We start from the raw sequence: 17626 nt of genomic DNA on the forward strand, positions 1-17626 counted from the left end.
TCTTGGAGTCGAACAGGTGCCCGTCAGTGGGTGTGACGTGCAGGCAGTGGGCAGGGAAGGCTGAGGGGGTGGATGGTGTGGAAAGACATCTAAGGTGTCCCTCAGTCTCTGCATAAAGGCAGCAAGACAGTAGCTACCACCTGGGATTGTAGAGAATATTAAATAGTTTGTGAAATGCTTGACCCAGGGCCAAACATTAGTAAACATTATTTGAGGGTTAATTGAACAAAATACAGTGTGGGTAGGTATCGTGTTTGCTGGGTCAAGATGTAAAAGGTACTTCTTCCTGGGGTCAAGATTTAAAAGGGTTGGAAACTGCTGCCTTCAAATTCACAATCCAGGACCCATGAATTCAAAATCCCACTCAGACTTTGCAATCCTTGGAGTGCCTCTTAATTTAGTGTAACCTTACAGTCAGGGACAGGGTAACCCTCCGGTTTTCAGCACCGCGCGTCTGGTGTGCTCTGTCTGTAAGGAAGTCTTCACTGGGTCACAGCAAAGAAAAACACACAGCAGTAGTGCGGGATGCCGTCCCCAGAGCCCCTCGCGCAGAAAACCCGGGATGCGGCCGCCAGAGCCCCTCGCGGACAACCCGGAACGCACAGCCCCTCCCACCATCTCAGTCTGTGCGTTTGTTCACTGTCTCCTCCCACAAGCTCCAGGAAGGTGGGAGCTGGCACACGGTGGGTGCGCAGGCCGTGCTTACTGGGATGCCCGGAGCCTGAGGTCACCAGGGACCTGACAGCTGCAGGGAGCTCTCACTGGGGCACAGCAAAAGGCAAGACACACAAGCAACAGTGGAGGGCAACAGTGTGTTCTCGAAGGGAGAGTTGGTTTCCGCCTGCTTCTTGTACAAAACGAGGGGCGGAAATGGCAGGGGTCACCCTGTGAAACACTCGATTAAATCCCCATTCACAAACCTTCCTGATGCATGAAAGCTCTATCCCTGGCCCCCAAACCACGATCCGGTGAAGGCAAAGAGAGTCACCTGGAAGACCTCAAATCGTCTGCAAAGCTGCTGAGCACCCACAGACCCCAAGGACCTGGTTCTGACTCAAGGAAGAACAAGGACGGTGGTGGTGGAAGGGTCCAGAGAACTCGTGATGCCCCCGGGGAGGCCACCGCCGTCCTGTATCTCTTGATGTGACTGGTGACAGCCCACCAGGGCGGGGAACAGTTCACTTCCCAAGTGCTCACCAGGGGCCGTGTTTTCCACTCCCCCTGCACAGGCCGTGGGTCGTGGCTCTGGGTGAGTGGAAACACCAGCCCTGCCTCCCCGACCTCGAGCCACAGGACCAGGGGACGGGGCTGGGCTGCGCTCTGGGCTCCGCGATGCCTTCGGGAGGCACGGGCGCCCCCTGCTGGACACGCGGAGGAGGCGCTCGACGCCAGGCCCAGCAACGAGGCTGATGGAGCCAATACACGCCAAGGACCCCCAGCTGAGTCCTGATACCCGTGAAACAAACAGGACACCCAGCTACATTTGAATCCCAGAGGAGCAACAAACCGGTTTTCAGTATGTGTCCCAAATACTGCATGGGACATACACATTCGTTTATCTGTAATTCGAATCTAACTGGGCATCGTGTATTTTATCTGGCCGTCCTACCCAGGAACTACAAACCGAGGAAACGAGGACCACCAGGGAGAGAGAAACAGCTGGGTCAGGGTAGTAGGGGCCCAGACAGTGCCAGTCCAGAGCCCGGACATCGCCAACAAAGCCTGGGCCTCGGTGGCTGAAGCTCTGGGGACAGTGGCCAGTCCAGGACCATCAGCTCTGAGCAACTTTCTCCCTCCCCCACTTCCGCCCCCACCGAAATTGTCTCTAGAGGGCCGATCTCCAGGCAGGCCCCTGGCTAAGGCCTGCCTCCTGGCATGGCCATGGACTCTGTCCAGAACAGATTTCCAGATGTGGTTGGCAGGTAGGTCATCAAAGACCTTCACTTCACTGTAAAACGAAAGCATTAAATAAACTAACACAAATGACTTTCATTTATGGCTGCCGAAAAGCTGAGGACGGTAAGTTTGTTCCTGAGAGGTATGAGCCCTCCTGAGGTTAGTCAAGACCAACTCTGGTGGAGGCCTCATTAGTCCTAGGAGCCTGGTGTCAGATGAATCCGGAAGAGCCCCAAGGCAGAGCGGGCCCTCCAGGTCCTCCTGCCTAGGTCTGGGCTGCAGGAAGGGCAGGATTCCACCATCCCACAGCTAACCCAGAGGCAAAGCTATGCCACACAAGCGGTGAGCAGGCCAGCCCAGCTCCTCCAGACCAGCACATCAACCCAGCTGCTGACAGGGGAGGGACAAGCCCTTCCTGGGGCAAAACAGTATCCCCTCTGCTTCTTAACTGTCTTACCCACATCTAGTGCACCCTCAGAAACACAAGACACCATGGACAAGAACAGAACATTAGTAGTCAACAAATGGCATCCCATGGTCTCTCCCAGCTCCAACCTATCTTAGATATTCCAATAAAATCCAGTCTCCCTTGGGCCGGGTGCGGTGGCTCACGCTTGTAATCCCAGCACTGTGGGAGGCCAAGGCGGACGGATCACGAGGTCAGGAGATCGAGACCACAGTGAAACCCCGTCTCTACTAAAAATACAAAAAAAATTAGCCGGGCATGGTGGCGGGCGCCTGTAGTCCCAGCTACTCGGAGAGGCTGAGGCAGGAGAATGGCGTGAACCCGGGAGGCGGAGCTTGCAGTGAGCCGAGATCGCACCACTGCACTCCAGCCTGGGTGACAGAGCGAGACTCCGTCTCAAAACAAAAAAATAAAAAATAAATAAATAAATAAACAAATAAATCCTGTCTCCCTAAAGCATGACTCTACTTCAGCTAAAAAAACACTAAGGCTCCCGACTGCCTTCCCACAGTTTCAGATGCCTTGGCCTAAGAGGGAAGTTGTTCCTGCACTGCCCTCCTGACCTTTGTGCTCACCCCACACAAATGGGACGCTCATGCCTCTGGGTGGCTGCGCCCGGCCTGCCCATGTGCTCCTCCCTCTTACTATTCCTTCTCCATGGGGCCTGCCCTGCTACTGAAGGGGAACAAGGAACCCTGTCCTGGCCAACCAGGACACCCCTTTTGCTCGGCAGTTCCTGATTCAATTATGGGCACAAGACCCAAAAACAAATTTTACCCAGGAGTTTTATTGGAACAGTTGGGCAAGACACAGGCTTCCCACAGAAATCACAGATGTAAGGTTGTGTGCCTGGCGCTTCTGGTGCCATCTCAGTCGCCACGAAGGGCACTGCCCCTGAGAAGAAGGTCAGTTCAGGCAGCAGAGAAACAGAAGCACCGAAACATCCTCATGTGGATGGTGACTCCTGATTCCTGTTTCTGAAGGCCCTGGCATCCCCAGACTGGGTCTTAAGAGTATAGCTTCCGGGCCGGGCGCAGTGGCTCACGCCTGTCATCCCAGCACTTTGGGAGGCCGAGGCGGGCGGATCACAAGGTCAAGAGTTTGAGACCAGCCTGGCCAACATGGTGAAAGCCCATCTCTACTAAGAATATAAAAATTAGCCGGACATGGCAGCGTGTGTGGCGTGGTGGTGTGCGCCTGTAATCCCAGCTACTCCAGAGGCTGAGGCAGGAGAATCACTTAAACCTGGGAGGCAGGGGTTGCAGTGAACCGAGATCACGCCACCACATTCCACCCTGGGCAACAGAGCGAGACTCCATCCCCCCCAAAAAAAAAGGGCTGAGCTCAGTGGCTCACGCCTGTAATCCCAGCACTTTGGGAGGCTGAGGCGGGTGGATCACCTGAGGTCAGGAGTTCGAGACCATCCTGGCCAACATGGTGAAACCGCATCTCTACTAAAAATACAAAAAATTAGCCGGGCGTGGTGGTCTGTGCCTGTAATCCCAGCTACTCAGGAGGCTGAGGCAGGAGAATCGCTTGAGCCTGGGAGGTAGAGGTTACAGTGAGCCGAGATCGTGCCACTGCATTCCAGCCTGGGCGACAGAGCAAGAACGCATCTCAAAAAAAAAAAAAAAAAAAAAAAAAAAAAGGCAAAGGAAAGAATGACAATGATTTAAAGTAACTATTATTAAAAGGTTAAAGATTGGAGAAAAGATGGGGGGAAGTGAGAAAATGGAGAATTTCGGCAGAAAAGTTAAAACCACGTAAGAGCAACTATTAAAATATACAGTATGGGAAATAAAAATTTTGTGAAACAGACTAAATAGCAATCTGGAATATCAGAAAAGAGGATTGGTAACATCAAAGACATGTCGATAGAAATTATCCAGAGGCCAGGCACACTGGCTCACGCCTGTAATCCCAGCACTTTGGGAGGCCGAGGCGGGCAGCTCACGAGGTCAGGAGTTCGAGACCAGCCTGGCCAATATGGTGAAACCCCGTGTCTACTAAAAATACAACAAAAATTAGCCGGGCGTGGTGGCGCACACCTGTAATCCCAGCTACTGGGAAGGCTGAGGCAGGAGAATCGCTTGAACCCAGGAGATGGAGGTTGCAGTGAGCCACCATCATGCCACTGCACTCCAGCCTGGGCGACAGAGCAAGCCTCCATCTCCGAAAAAGAAAAAAAGCAAAGAAAGAAATTATTCAAACAGAAGCACAGAGAGAGAAAAAAATAAAACAGAGAGAGAGCTGTGAGGCAACACCCAGGGTTGTAACATGAGTGACTGGAGAGACTGTGGGACAACACCCACGGCTGTCACACCAGTGACTGGAGACACTGTGGGTCACCACGGCCGTAATACCTATGACTGGAGACACCTGTGGGACAGCACCCAGGACAGGGCATGTGTACCAAAGACCCAAAAGACAGAGAGTGGACATCAGAAAAATTTGAGAAATACTCTTTCAGAAATGGAACTCTAAGAAAGAAAAAGAAAACAGAAATATCTGCAGAAATAACGGTCAAGACTTCAAAATCTATCAAAATGCACCCACCCTCAGGTCGAAGTAGCTCAGTTTAGAAAACTAGACCCAGGTGTATCACAAACGGCTGAAGTCCAAAAATAAAAGAAAATCATGTATATTAGTCAGAGGTAAGAGATTTCTTAGTAAGGAAAACAGAAGAAAGAGAAAATTCCTCATCAGAAACAACGGAAAGCAGGCATGAATAGAACAACTTTAACACGCCCAGAGAAAAACACAGTCCACTCAGAATCATATATCCTGTAAAAATGCACTTCAAAAAAGGAGGAGGAATTAGGGTCTTTTGATCCATGTAAGGGCTAAGCCTAGGCAGAATGTCACTGCAGAGGATCTACAAGACAATACATATTAAATACGGCACTTCAGACTCAAAGAAAATTATCCCTCTTGGCAACACGGAGTCTGAATGAAGAACTTGAGAGCACCAGAAAGGTACAGAAATATACACATCTTCAAAGGCTATGGAAAACAAGATCCACTACACACCTATTCGAATGACCAAACACAAAATACTGACACCACCAAACACTGGGGAGGATGTGGGCCTCGGGAACTCTTACTCATTGCTGGTGGGAGTGAAACGGTAGCTTCTCATTAAACATGGTCTCATGACACGGTCTGGCCATCAGGCTTCTTTATTCACCCAAACGGGCTGAAAAGTTGTGTCAAGCCGGGCGCGGTGGCTCACGCCTGTAATCCCAGCACTTTGGGAGGCTGAGGCGGGTGGATCACGAGGTCAGAAGATCGAGACCACGGTGAAACCCCGTCTCTACTAAAAATACAAAAAAATTAGCCGGGCGTGGTGGCGGGCGCCTGTAGTCCCAGCTACGCGGAGAGGCTGAGGCAGGAGAATGGCGTGAACCCGGGAGGCGGAGCTTGCAGTGAGCCGAGATTGCGCCACTGCACTCCAGCCTGGGTGACAGAGCAAGACTCCGTCTCAAAAAAAAAAAAAAAAAAAAAAAGAAAAGTTGTGTCAAAACAAAAACCCGCACATGGGAGTTTACAGCAGCTTTATGGGTAACTGCCGAAGCCTGGAAGCTGCTAAGATGTTCTTCAATAGGTATGTAGATAAACAAGCTGCAGCACACACCCAGGATGGAGTATCATTCAGCGCTAAAAAGAAATGAGCTGTCAAGCCACAAAAAGACATGGTGAAGCCTTCAATGAATATGAAAGAAGCCAATCTCAAAGGCTACATACTGTCCGTGTACACCAAAGCACATCCTCATCAGACTCCTCAATACACCAAAGCACAGCCTCATCAGACTCCTCAATACACCAAAGCACATCCTCATCAGACTCCTCAATACACCAAAGCACATCATCATCCGACTCAATACACCAAAGCACATCCTCATCAGACTCAATACACCAAAGCACAGCCTCATCCAACTCAATACACCAAAGCACAGCCTCATCCAACTCCTCAATACACCAAAGCACAGCCTCATCAGACTCCTCAATACACCAAAGCACAGCCTCATCCAACTCCTCAATACACCAAAGCACAGCCTCATCAAACTCCTCAATACACCAAAGCACATCCTCATCAGACTCAATACACCAAAGCACAGCCTCATCCAACTCCTCAATACACCAAAGCACATCCTCATCAGACTCCTCAATACACCAAAGCACAGCCTCATCAGACTCAATACACCAAAGCACAGCCTCATCAGACTCAATACACCAAAGCACAGCCTCATCAGACTCCTCAATACACCAAAGCACAGCCTCATCAGACTCAATACACCAAAGCACATCCTCATCAGACTCAATACACCAAAGCACAGCCTCATCAGACTCAATACACCAAAGCACATCCTCATCAGACTCAATACACCAAAGCACAGCCTCATCAGACTCCTCAATACACCAAAGCACAGCCTCATCAGACTCCTCAATACACCAAAGCACAGCCTCATCAGACTCAATACACCAAAGCACAGCCTCATCAGACTCCTCAATACACCAAAGCACAGCCTCATCAGACTCAATACACCAAAGCACAGCCTCATCAGACTCAATACACCAAAGCACATCCTCATCAGACTCAATACACCAAAGCACATCCTCATCAGACTCAATACACCAAAGCACAGCCTCATCAGACTCCTCAATACACCAAAGCACAGCCTCATCAAACTCCTCAATACACCAAAGCACAGCCTCATCAGACTCCTCAATACACCAAAGCACAGCCTCATCAGACTCAATACACCAAAGCACAGCCTCATCAGACTCAATACACCAAAGCACAGCCTCATCAGACTCCTCAATACACCAAAGCACATCCTCATCAGACTCAATACACCAAAGCACATCCTCATCAGACTCCTCAATACACCAAAGCACAGCCTCATCAGACTCAATACACCAAAGCACATCCTCATCAGACTCCTCAATACACCAAAGCACAGCCTCATCAAACTCCTCAATACACCAAAGCACAGCCTCATCAGACTCCTCAATACACCAAAGCACAGCCTCATCAAACTGCTCAAAACCAGTGGTACTGAAAAATCTTCAAAGCAGTTGGAGGAAAAAAACCGAGAGAGGTCTGAGGACTTCCTGCTGGAGGCTGGGCAAGCTGGAAGACAGAAGACCTTGTACGTCTGAAGAAAACGTCAGCAGGCTGTGGCGCTCAACGAAAACTGCTCTATGCCCATCCCCAAAAACCCAGGTTGCCCAGTGGCTGGCCCTGGTTCTCACAGCTCCTGGCACGGGCTCACCAGCAAGACCCCTGACTCTCCCACACCCATCATGCGAGTGGTCCTGGTCCTTCACCTGTAGTCCCTGAGGCCGGGCCACAGTCACCTCCCAGCTAGGGGCCTGCCCCCCTCACATCCCATCACCATGCATGCCCACATTTCCCTCACTGATGTGGACACTATGCAACCCAGCCAGCCTGCACTGTCCCTGCAGGGCGCTATTAAAAATGCAGACCTCAGCCGGGCACAGTGGCTCGCGCCTGTAATCCCAGCACCTTGGGAGGCCAAGACAGGAGGACAAGAGGTCAAGAGATGGAGATCATCCTGGCCAATAAGGGGAAACCCCATCTCTACAAAAAATACAAAAATCAGCTGGACGTGGTGGCGGGCGCCTGTAATCCCAGCTACTCGGGAGGCTGAGGCAGGAGAATCACGTGAACTCGGGAGGCGGAGCCTGCAGTGAGCCGAGATCATGCCGCTGCACTCCAGCCTGGCGACAGTGTGAGACTCCGTCTAACATAAAAAAAAAGCAAAACAAACAAAAAAATGCAGACCTCAAGTGGCTTCCACACCAAGAACAAAACTCGGCCTCATGACCTACTGTCCCCACCCCGCCCAGCCTCTGCCCTCTGTGCCCTCAGCTTCTCCTGGAGACCCAGGCCTCTGTCCTCTGCATCTGCTGTCACGCCTGCCAGGCCTCTCGGCAAACTTTCAGCAAAGGAGGCCCATTCTCCTTCATGTTTCAGCTTAAATGTCACTTCTAGGAGGCTGCCCCAACCAACTCTACCCAGACGTGGGTCCTCCTCACATCCCGTCATCGTGGCCACAATTCCCTTACTGACATGAACAATACGTAGGCCACCAGGTCATGCCCCCAGTGCAACCCCTGACGAGGACACCTGCCGCCCCAGCCCCCACCCGATCCACCACAAGGCACCCAGGCTTCAAATCGTTTAATAAATAAAACAGCAAAGGGGGGTTCAAGGCAGTTATCACTTCACAGTGTGGTCCTTGGTGGGGTGAGGGATGGTCGAGTCCCACTCGGAAAGGCGCTCGAACACAAGAGGCTGGACGGCACCCGGGGCAGGGCGCGCCGCCGCCCACGGAGGACCCCACTCCAACGTGTAAACAGAAACAGAAACGAACGAGGGGGCCGGGGAGGAGGGGGACCAGGACTCCGAGCCCTCTCCCTGGGAAGCTTCCCACAGAAGGAAGACCTGCAGGGCTGGGGAAACAGGCTGGAGTCTGGCCCCCACGTGGCCAGCAGGGCCGGCTCCTCCGGAGGCTCCCTGCCTTGGTACCGGGGTAGGACAGCAAAGGGGGGTGTAAATCACCTGTCTCCTCAAACCCACACCTGGGGTTGCTGAGGGACCCCACCCCAACCACTCAGGATCGGGGAGCAGGGATGGAGGGGGAAGAGGCAGGTGGGGGTGTAAAGTGCGGCTTTTCCTGAAGTGGAGACAGTGGGGTGGGACGGCGAGGCTGGGTGGGGGCCGGACAGCGAGGTATATGGCTCTGTGCCCCACGGGGTTGGCACTGAGTAGCAGCTGCCCACGACGACCCCAGGGCTCGGGCGCCCTAACCCTGCCGGGTGCGGAGAGACGGAGCCAAGCAGGGAGTGAGGGCGCCCCGGCGGAGGCTGCTGGTGCGGGGCGGGGCGTGCTGCCCGTCTCCCCGCCGGGACAGTGACGCCTTCCCTCGCCTCTGCTGGCTGGAAGGGACCAGGTGGCCGGCTCTGCCCTGCGTCCCAAGGGCCGGGTCTTTACTGTGCCCGGCTGCCCGATGGATCCCACGTGCAGGCAGCAGCCTGGACCCGGGTGGCAGTGCCGGGCGGTGACGGCGTGGGATGTGGCCATGGGTCCAGTCTGTGTGGACAGGGGCAAGGGCTCACGGCCCAGCCACCTCACCCCAGTCCTGACGTGTTCTGAAGCAGAAGGAGGTGCTACCCCAAGGCCCAGGGGGTGGGGAAGGGGTCAGGAAGACTGAGAGGCGGGCCCAGCGGCAGCACTAAGTCCAGTCTGGGCCGCATACGCCGCCCGCGGCCAGGAGTCAGCAGGTCATCACGTTACAGCTGCAGGGGAGAGACCAAGAGAGACGCAAAGAGTGTCAGTGCGGCCCCACGTGCCTGCACAGCCCAGTGCTGAGTGCTGGACTCGAGACTCCCAGCCTTGCCTCCCCCACGACCTATGGCAGCAGGGCCCGGGGTGCCCTGGGGGGAGCCGGTGGCTGGAGCAGGGGTGGGATAGCCTGGCACCTGCCCCCATTTGTGAAGAATGTGGACCACATGAATGTATTCTCTAGTCAAAAAATACGTAAAAGTAAAGAATAAACCTAAAGAAACACTGAGAGCCTGCTTGTGGAGCCACACTGTCCTTGGGTCCTTAGGGCAAATGCCTCCCACTCTCTTCAGCTCAGCCTGAGGGCTGCGGGGACCTCAGGTGGAGTGTTGCGGAGGCTCTGGGCATGGGGTGGCACTCACTGTGACAGGGGCTCCGAGTGTAGCCCGGGGGCCGGGCACGTGGGGTGGGCGGCCAGGAAGGGGTTCACATCCCCAATGCCGATGAGTCCAAACTCGGTGACCGACAAAGCCACCTGTGCAGGGGCCACATTCTCCTCCGGATCCCCGCTCAGGTCCACATGGCCGGAGATGAGGGGCAGCTCCTTGGGCAGGGCGAAGTCCACGGCCAGCCTTGGGCTGGCGTCTGGCTCCGGAGCAGTGACGGCCGGCGGGTATGAGGCTGGGTCGGCCAGGGCTGGGGGCCGACGGGACAGGGGTACAGCGGGGGGCTCATCCAGCTGCTGGAAGGAACACGGCCCTGGCTCCGAGGATGGGAGTCCATCAGAGGCCACTCCAGGCTCATCGAGACCACCGGCCGTGCCATCCACGCTCAGTGAGTCTGTGACAGAGAATGCAACAGAGGGTGGGGCCTGCCCACAGCCGCGGCTCCTGTGCAGGCTCCTGCCTAACCTTGCTGGGTCCAGCAAAGCCTGTGGATCCCTCCCCAGGAAAGCCTCCACACAAATACAAAAGAAACCAGTTACACTGAAATCTGTGAGCCCCCAGGTTAAGGGCCTCGGCTTTAGAAGTTGATTTTAGTTCATAAAATCAACTGAGTGGGTCACAACCCACATCTTTAAGAAGAGCAGAATACAACAGACACAGGTGTAAACAATGCCGGGGGCACTGCGAGGGTTAATACAGGGTCTGTGAAATATACAGACTTCAGTGTAAACAATGCCGGGGGCACTGCGAGGGTTAATACAGGGTCTGTGGAAGTTTTGTTCCCACAGGCAGCGCACGGGGCCTCACCACAATTCTAGGAAGTAGCTGAGGTGGACACCCTTTGGCAAACAAACCATGGAAACAACCAGATTCTGGAAAGGGGGACCCTCCCAGACTCAACCATCTAAACACAGAGCCAGAAAGCAAAGGATCCTCGTTTGCACCCTCCCTGTGTGGGTCTCCACCATCGGACACCATGTCAGACACCACCATCAGACACGGTCCCACCCGAGGCCCTGCTGTGCTCCGTCATGGCCTCAGGTGCAAGATCCTGGCAACGGCTCCGGACACCCTGTCCTTCCTCAGTGTCCTGGTGACGGACTAAGTCCCCACCCGGGGGCAGGCAGGCCTTCCCCGGAGACTGAGGCCTGGTAAATACCCAACCTCACCATATGGGGCTCCCCAGCGGTGGGGCCACATGCACCCCTCCGGCAAGCCCAGAGGGTAAGCGTCATCCCTGCCCTCCCCTCTCCCAGCCAGGTGCACAGAGCAGCATCCACATCAGGTGGCTGCCCTCCATTACCCAGACGCCCACGCCTCCTGGCAAGGCTGGCCCAGCACAGGGCGCCAGGCAGGAGAGGCTCCACCGGGCCTCACTCTCGGCTCCAGACCCGTGGCCGCCCCCAGGGCAGGGGATACCCCCCAAGCCTCACCTGTGCGCATCCCAGTCAGGGTGTCCTGCTCCGGGCGCGGACGGCCGGGGCCATCGGGGTCGCTGCCATCCAGGTCCTGGTCTGTGTCCCTGTGGGGAGAGGGCGCCATGAGGGGCAGCAGACAGGACGGACGCCCCCACCCAGGAGGTGCCACCCAGGTGCCCACGTGCCCACCCCCGGCGGGGTGGCCGCCCGTCGTTACTGCTGGGGAGCGCTGCACGCACGTGGTTCCGGATGGGACGTACTTCCTCCGGCCCAGCCGCGTCTGCTGGGCGAAGTAGTCGTAGCGTTCCGACTTCTTCCACAGGTAGTAGTACTCGACACACTCGCCCACTGACCGTGTGCGCACCTGCGGGGAGGGGTCAGGAGCCATCTCTGTCCCCGGCTGCCCAGCCCCGGCACCTGCACCACCATCCCAGGACGTCCTGGGACCCCAGCACAGCACAGAAGGAGCACAGCACCCACCACTCTCGGATAACGCAAGACCCCCCAACCCATGACCCTAACAGGCCCACAGGCTATGCCCACCACGGGGAACGGGGGCTTGGAGCACTGCGGCACTGCCTCCTGTTTCAAGCCCCCTCAGAGCCCCCCAGCTCCTGGCTTGAGACCCCTCTTTCCCTTCTGTAGCATCAGCCAGACAAACAGACCCTCCAGGCCCCTGTCTACTGCTCACCCACCCTATCCCAGACCATGAGCCATGGGCCAATCGCGTCTACCTCATCTGCCTGCTTCTCACAGGCCCGGGGTGGGAGTGGGAGTGACAACCCCGGGTCCACAGACTCCTGGACTGAGCCCCTGCCCCGGGATGAAGAGGCACAAGCCCGCGGCGCCTGCTTTCCCACCAAACACATCCCTCCAGGGCCCAGCGAATGCTTCCCAAGTGCACACAGGACACCATGGAAGACACAGGGGTTCTGTGAACCCGACTCAAAATTCACAACGTAGCACATAAAGGCCAAACACACATGCACATAAGGCTTCAGGGAGACAAGAAGGGACACACAGCAAGTGCGTTCCACGTGGCACCTGGCACAGAGCTGGGCGCACACCTGGCAACACCTCCAGGGTCTCCACCCGGGGGGCCCATCCCACAGACAGCTTGAGGCTGTGGCCACTGCTGGTGATGGCGGAAAAGACCCCCGCCACCCAGAACGAGGATGCCCAGTGCTCACCGCTGCGAGAACAACGTGGGGTCCTGCCTGGGGGTGAGACCGAGACAACCTCTCCGCAGGGCAAACCTCAAACGCACATCATGAGGGAGCTCTTCGGTGAAGGGCCAGGCTGAAATACGCACTGGCTCCCTGTCCCATTCCAGACAGCAGGCTGACCAACGTGTGCTGGCTACACACAGCCCTTCCTGGCTAGGCCAGGACCCACCCGGGGCTCCAGAAACACGCGGGGAGTTACAAAAACACAGCCTGGAGCTGTAGAAACACGGCCCGGAGCTCCAGAAACACAGCCAGGAGCTCCAGAAACACGGCCCGGAGCTGTAGAAACATGGCCCGGAGTCCAGAAACACAGCTCGGAGCTGTAGAAACACGGCCCAGAGTCCAGAAACACAGCCCGGAGCTGTAGAAACACGGCCCGGAGCTCCAGAAACACAGCCCGGAGCTGTAGAAACACGGCCCGGAGCTCCAGAAACACAGCCCGGAGCTGTAGAAACACGGCCTGGAGCTGTAGAAACACGGCCCGGAGCTGTAGAAACACGGCCGGGAGCTCCAGAAACACAGCCCGGAGCTGTAGAAACACGGCCCGGAGCTCCAGAAACACAGCCCGGAGCTGTAGAAACACGGCCTGGAGCTCCAGAAACACGGCCCGGAGCTGTAGAAAGGGTCTGGAGCTATAGAAACTTGACGGGCTCCAAGTGTAGCCCAGGAGTACCACACTGCAGCCACACCTCCCCCAGCCGTCTCCAATCAAAACACCACGTGGCGCTGGAGTCTGACAAGGACAGTCCACGGCTCCTGCGCACGGCATCGCGCAGTCACCTGAGCAACGTCCTGGGCCGTACAACCAGCCCCAGGCAGGCGCCTCCTCACCCAAGCCCTTCAGTGGAAGACGTCGGGCCCCAAATGGAGCACCGTCCCAGGACATGAGGCAGAAGCAAGGCTCAGCAACAAGAAGGCCACAGGCCGCTGGTCCTGAAGGGACTCAGTGCCCAACTGCGGCGTGGACAGAGACGGAGAAGCCACCGGTCAGAGCCACGGGAAGGTTTCCAGCCAGACATGTCTGACTGCCAAAAGGCTGGCTTGGAAGTTACCACTCAAGAAGCCACAGGGCAGAGGGCACTGCTGCAGACATGCAGAGACCCACAGACGACGTGGGGAAGGTCTAAGGAAGGGCAGAAGGCTCCGGCACTTGGCAGCACCTGCCTGTCGTGAGGGTTTGTCCCAGGTGGCAGAAGGACCTGGGTCCCTGGAGGAGGGAACCAGGAGACCCCTGGTCCCCAGGTGTAAGGGGTTCTGCTGTGGGGCCAATGCTGGACACTGAGCCAGTGGGCTCTGCTCAGAGGACACAGACATGAAGATGAGGTGCCCAGGGGCCTGGGGTGGAATGTGAGGCAGAAACAACTACTAGAATTCAGCTTTTGGCACATTCTTTCCCAAAACCAGAGCCTTCTTCTTGTGGGGACAGGAAAGGGGCCCACAGAAGTCAGTAGCAGAAACTGCAGAAGCCAGCAATGGGCACACGGTGAGGAGGCGGACACGGGACACGGGGCTTCAGGCCTCCCGCCGGCCGTGTGCTGTGTGCCTGCTGACCCTGAGCCCCTCCCCAGATCGAGAAGCCCCCGGTAGAGCCCGGCAGTGGATCCGCACCTTGTTGGCCTGGATCAGGTGAAAGTTCTTCCCATGCACACGGAAGCCGTGCTCAAAGTTCCTGCACTCCTCTTCACTCCACGCACAGAGCCCATCTGCAAAAATGGCCGGGGAGACTGGTCAGCGGTGCCCAGGGTGGGGCCACAGCGGAAGAAAGGCCCGGGCCGCTGCTCACCTCGGATCACCTTCACGTTGAACCGCAGCCTTCGCAGGGCCTCCTCCACATTGAAGTTGCATTTCACCAACTCGTACAGCGCCTGGGGAGAGGACGTGTTGGTTCTTCCCATGGGCTCAGCCTGGGAGCCGACAGCAAGAACTGTCTATACCATCCAGGCAGTGGCATCAAGGGCCGTCCACACCACCCTCCTGGGCGAGGTCAGGGCCACCTACACCTCTATCCAGGGAGTGACATCAGGGGTGTCTACATCCCCTTGCAGATACCCGGAGGCGTCTACACCTCCTCCCTGATACGTGGTTTTAATTGGCCCCCTTCTGACCTGAGTAGCTGTTCCAGTGCCCAGGCCCCCGCACACGTGACCCCTGCCCTCCCGTCTGCTCTGCCTGGCCCCTGGAGGCACTGGGGTGTGAGATCTGGCCCACGCCGCTGCAGCCCTCAGCCCCTCTGTCCCCGGCACGGCAGCCCCCACCTGCTCACTGTCTTTCACGGCTTCTCCCTCTGGGAGCTGAGGCCCGGCCATCTCGTGCCAACGCCGCTTCACCGCCCTGTACAGGAACTCCTCCACCTCCCTCTCAGGGAGGACGCCGGGGTCCCAGAGCAGCTGGTCTTCGTTCTCGTAGACTGCACAAGCAGAAGGCAAAGGTCACGCTGCAGGAACCCAATCTGCACCCACACACGCCAGGACAAGCAGAGCAGCCATCTCAGCCCGACAGGGAGGAGGCACTGTCCGCCCTCCCTTTCCCAAGCCCTGGGCCGCCATCGCTGCCCTCCTCCTGGGCTTAGTGCTGCTGTGCTCAGTTCAACGACCAAGGGGGTCCAGAGCAGGCTCTGGGCACCAGACACAGGCCTGTATCCCAATGACCAAGTGCAGGGAGCCACAAGCGATTAGCAAGGGCGCCTGATCCAGCCAAGAGGTCGGAGGAAGCTGTGGGCAGCCTAGATCTGGGGCAGGGGAATTCTGAGCAAGGACTCTGCAGAGGGGGTTCTAAGTAGTGAGCCCTGTGAGGTGAGGCTGGCTTCAGGCTGCACAGCTACAAGAGCACCTGAAATGCAGAGGCCTGAGGGAGCAGCAAGGAAGCCCCCGACTCTGGATAGAGGCAGCTGAGACTTGGGCTCCATGGACAGGCAGGAGCCCCCACAGGCACCGTCGCGCTCTAACCCTGGGATCTGAAGAGCCACGGCCAGAAGGTGCATCACCGCTGGGGACACATCCTGCCCCCGGGAGCTGGTGTGGGTGACGGATGTGCTCATAGAGGGGGGAAAGTCCACGACCTCAGATGCAATGGGCTTTCGGCAGAGGGACGCAGCCTCCAGCTGTGGGGAGGGACATGACTGGGGACAAGGCAGGGGAGAGTTCAGGGCCAGGTCTGGCAAGGCTCAAGTGCCAGCACCTCTCGATTATCCAGGAAAACAAAGCAAACCAACAAGTAAAACACAAAACCAGCGCACGGGAAGAAAAGTGAAAAACGCCCTGGGGAAAACAGCTCCACACGGAGTCACCACTGCCGGGGGCTGACGCGGTCACAAGCTCCCAGGCTGGTGCTGGGCCCCACCGAGCGGGGGCCTCTCCTGGTCCTCATGGCCGTGAGGAAAACAGGCAGACACCACAGCCACCTTTCTCCATCTCCACAGGCGACACCTGAGCCCTGCGTGGACCGAGGTGGTCTCCAAGAAAAGAGCAGACCATCTCCGGAGAAAAAGAACACCACGTACGGCCTAGCGTGTGAAGAACACCACGAACGGCCTAGCGTGTGAAGAGTGGGAAAACACGAGGGAAAAACGTTAACCAGATGTGAGAGCTCACTCCTGTCATCCCAGCACTTTGGGAGGCTGAGGCAGGAGGATCACCTGAGGTCAGGAGTTCGAGACCAGCCTGGCAAACATGGTGAAACCCCAGCTCTACTAAAAATACAAAAATTAGCCGGACGTGGTGGTGGGCGCCTGTAATCTCAGCTACTCGGGAGGCTGAGGGAGGAGAATCACTTGAACCCTAGAGGCAGAGGTTGCAGTGAGCCAAAATCGTGCCACTGCACTCCAGCCTGGGCGACAAGAGCAAGACTCCGTCTCAAACAAATAAACAAACAAGAAAACATCAGACAGCAAAGCAGGTCTACACACAGCCGATGTTAAGAGTCAGCAGACGAAGACTTCAATCCAACTAGGATTAATACGTTAAGGAAATGGACAAAAAGCCGGAGAGTCTCAGCAGAGACCTGAAATTTATAGAAAAGAATCTCAAGGACCTTCCAGGATCGGAAAATACAATACCCAAATGGACCCACTCAACAGCTTTTTTACCAGCAGCCTGAACACAGCACAAAACACAATTAGTGGAATCAAAAGGAAACCAATGTTTAAAAGACCAAAACTAAAGTCTACAAAGAAAGAACACAGTTTAGGGTAGGTACAAGACAGTGAAGCAACCTCTAAGATACGTGTAAATGAGTCACAGAAAAAGCAAAGAAGGAGGCAGCACAAAATCTGAAGAGATAACAGCCAAGAATTCTTCAAAACTGATGACTGATACCAACCCACAGAGCTAGGAAACTCAGGATAAATACAAGGACACACAAAGATGTGTGCACAGGCACATCAGAGTCAAACTGGTTCAAAAAAATAAATAAAGGAAAGGAAACAGATCTTAGGAGAGAAAAGGGCACGATGATTTCCGTCCTCTGACTTCTCAACAGATACGACGACAGCCAAAACGCAATGGAATCAAACTGTTCAAGTGTGGAAAAACATGCCATGAAAATATGCTTTAAAGAACGAAAGCAAAAATCCAGGCTTTTCAGACAAAAAAATGCTGAAAGAAAGCACAAGGCCTGTTACGAAGGAAGTTCTTCAGGCTGAAGGGAATGATCCCAAATGGAAGTTGGAGGAAATATGTGGATAAATACAAAGTATGTTCACTGTTTAAAACAACGTTATAATCTTGTCATATGTAGTTTTTTTCTTTTGGAGATGGAGTCTTGCTCTGTCCCCCAGGCTGGAGTACAGTGGTGCGATCTCGGCTCACTGCAACCTCCATCTCCCGCATTCAAGTGATTCTCCTGCCTCAGCCTCCCGAGTAGCT

The 17626-nt window shown here is 55.7% G+C and overlaps 2 protein-coding genes across 10 annotated transcripts in view; both read right to left on the bottom strand.

The window, feature by feature from the left end:
• Nucleotides 1–1990: 1990 nt before the first annotated feature.
• LOC129466805 (uncharacterized) lies at nucleotides 1991–9473 on the bottom strand. Its single transcript, XM_055250808.2, has 3 exons — nucleotides 8995–9473; nucleotides 8614–8910; nucleotides 1991–7430 (listed from the first exon to the last, which is right to left on the bottom strand). The coding sequence occupies exons 1-3, from the start codon at nucleotides 9471–9473 to the stop codon at nucleotides 6092–6094; spliced, it is 2115 nt and encodes a 704-aa protein (XP_055106783.1). The 3' UTR covers nucleotides 1991–6091.
• MIER2 (MIER family member 2) overlaps nucleotides 8556–17626 on the bottom strand; it is a 36059-nt gene continuing 26988 nt past the window's right edge. For 5 of the 9 annotated variants that reach the window (XM_055247642.2, XM_063619981.1, XM_055247641.2 and 2 more), the window contains 7 exons: nucleotides 15020–15171; nucleotides 14548–14629; nucleotides 14373–14467; nucleotides 11778–11902; nucleotides 11554–11642; nucleotides 10097–10514; nucleotides 8556–9688 (listed from right to left, as the gene is read on the bottom strand). In XM_055247642.2, coding sequence (XP_055103617.2) covers nucleotides 9667–9688; nucleotides 10097–10514; nucleotides 11554–11642; nucleotides 11778–11902; nucleotides 14373–14467; nucleotides 14548–14629; nucleotides 15020–15171 — 983 coding nt within the window. In that variant the 3' untranslated portion in view covers nucleotides 8556–9666. The remainder of the gene's footprint in view (nucleotides 9689–10096; nucleotides 10515–11553; nucleotides 11643–11777; nucleotides 11903–14372; nucleotides 14468–14547; nucleotides 14630–15019; nucleotides 15172–17626) is intronic. The other 4 variants (XM_055247644.2, XM_063619983.1, XM_055247643.2 and 1 more) reach the window with 1 other exon arrangement.

The sequence above is a fragment of the Symphalangus syndactylus genome, chromosome 17, assembly GCF_028878055.3.
Source record: "Symphalangus syndactylus isolate Jambi chromosome 17, NHGRI_mSymSyn1-v2.1_pri, whole genome shotgun sequence".
In the NCBI taxonomy this organism is placed as follows: domain Eukaryota; kingdom Metazoa; phylum Chordata; class Mammalia; order Primates; family Hylobatidae; genus Symphalangus; species Symphalangus syndactylus.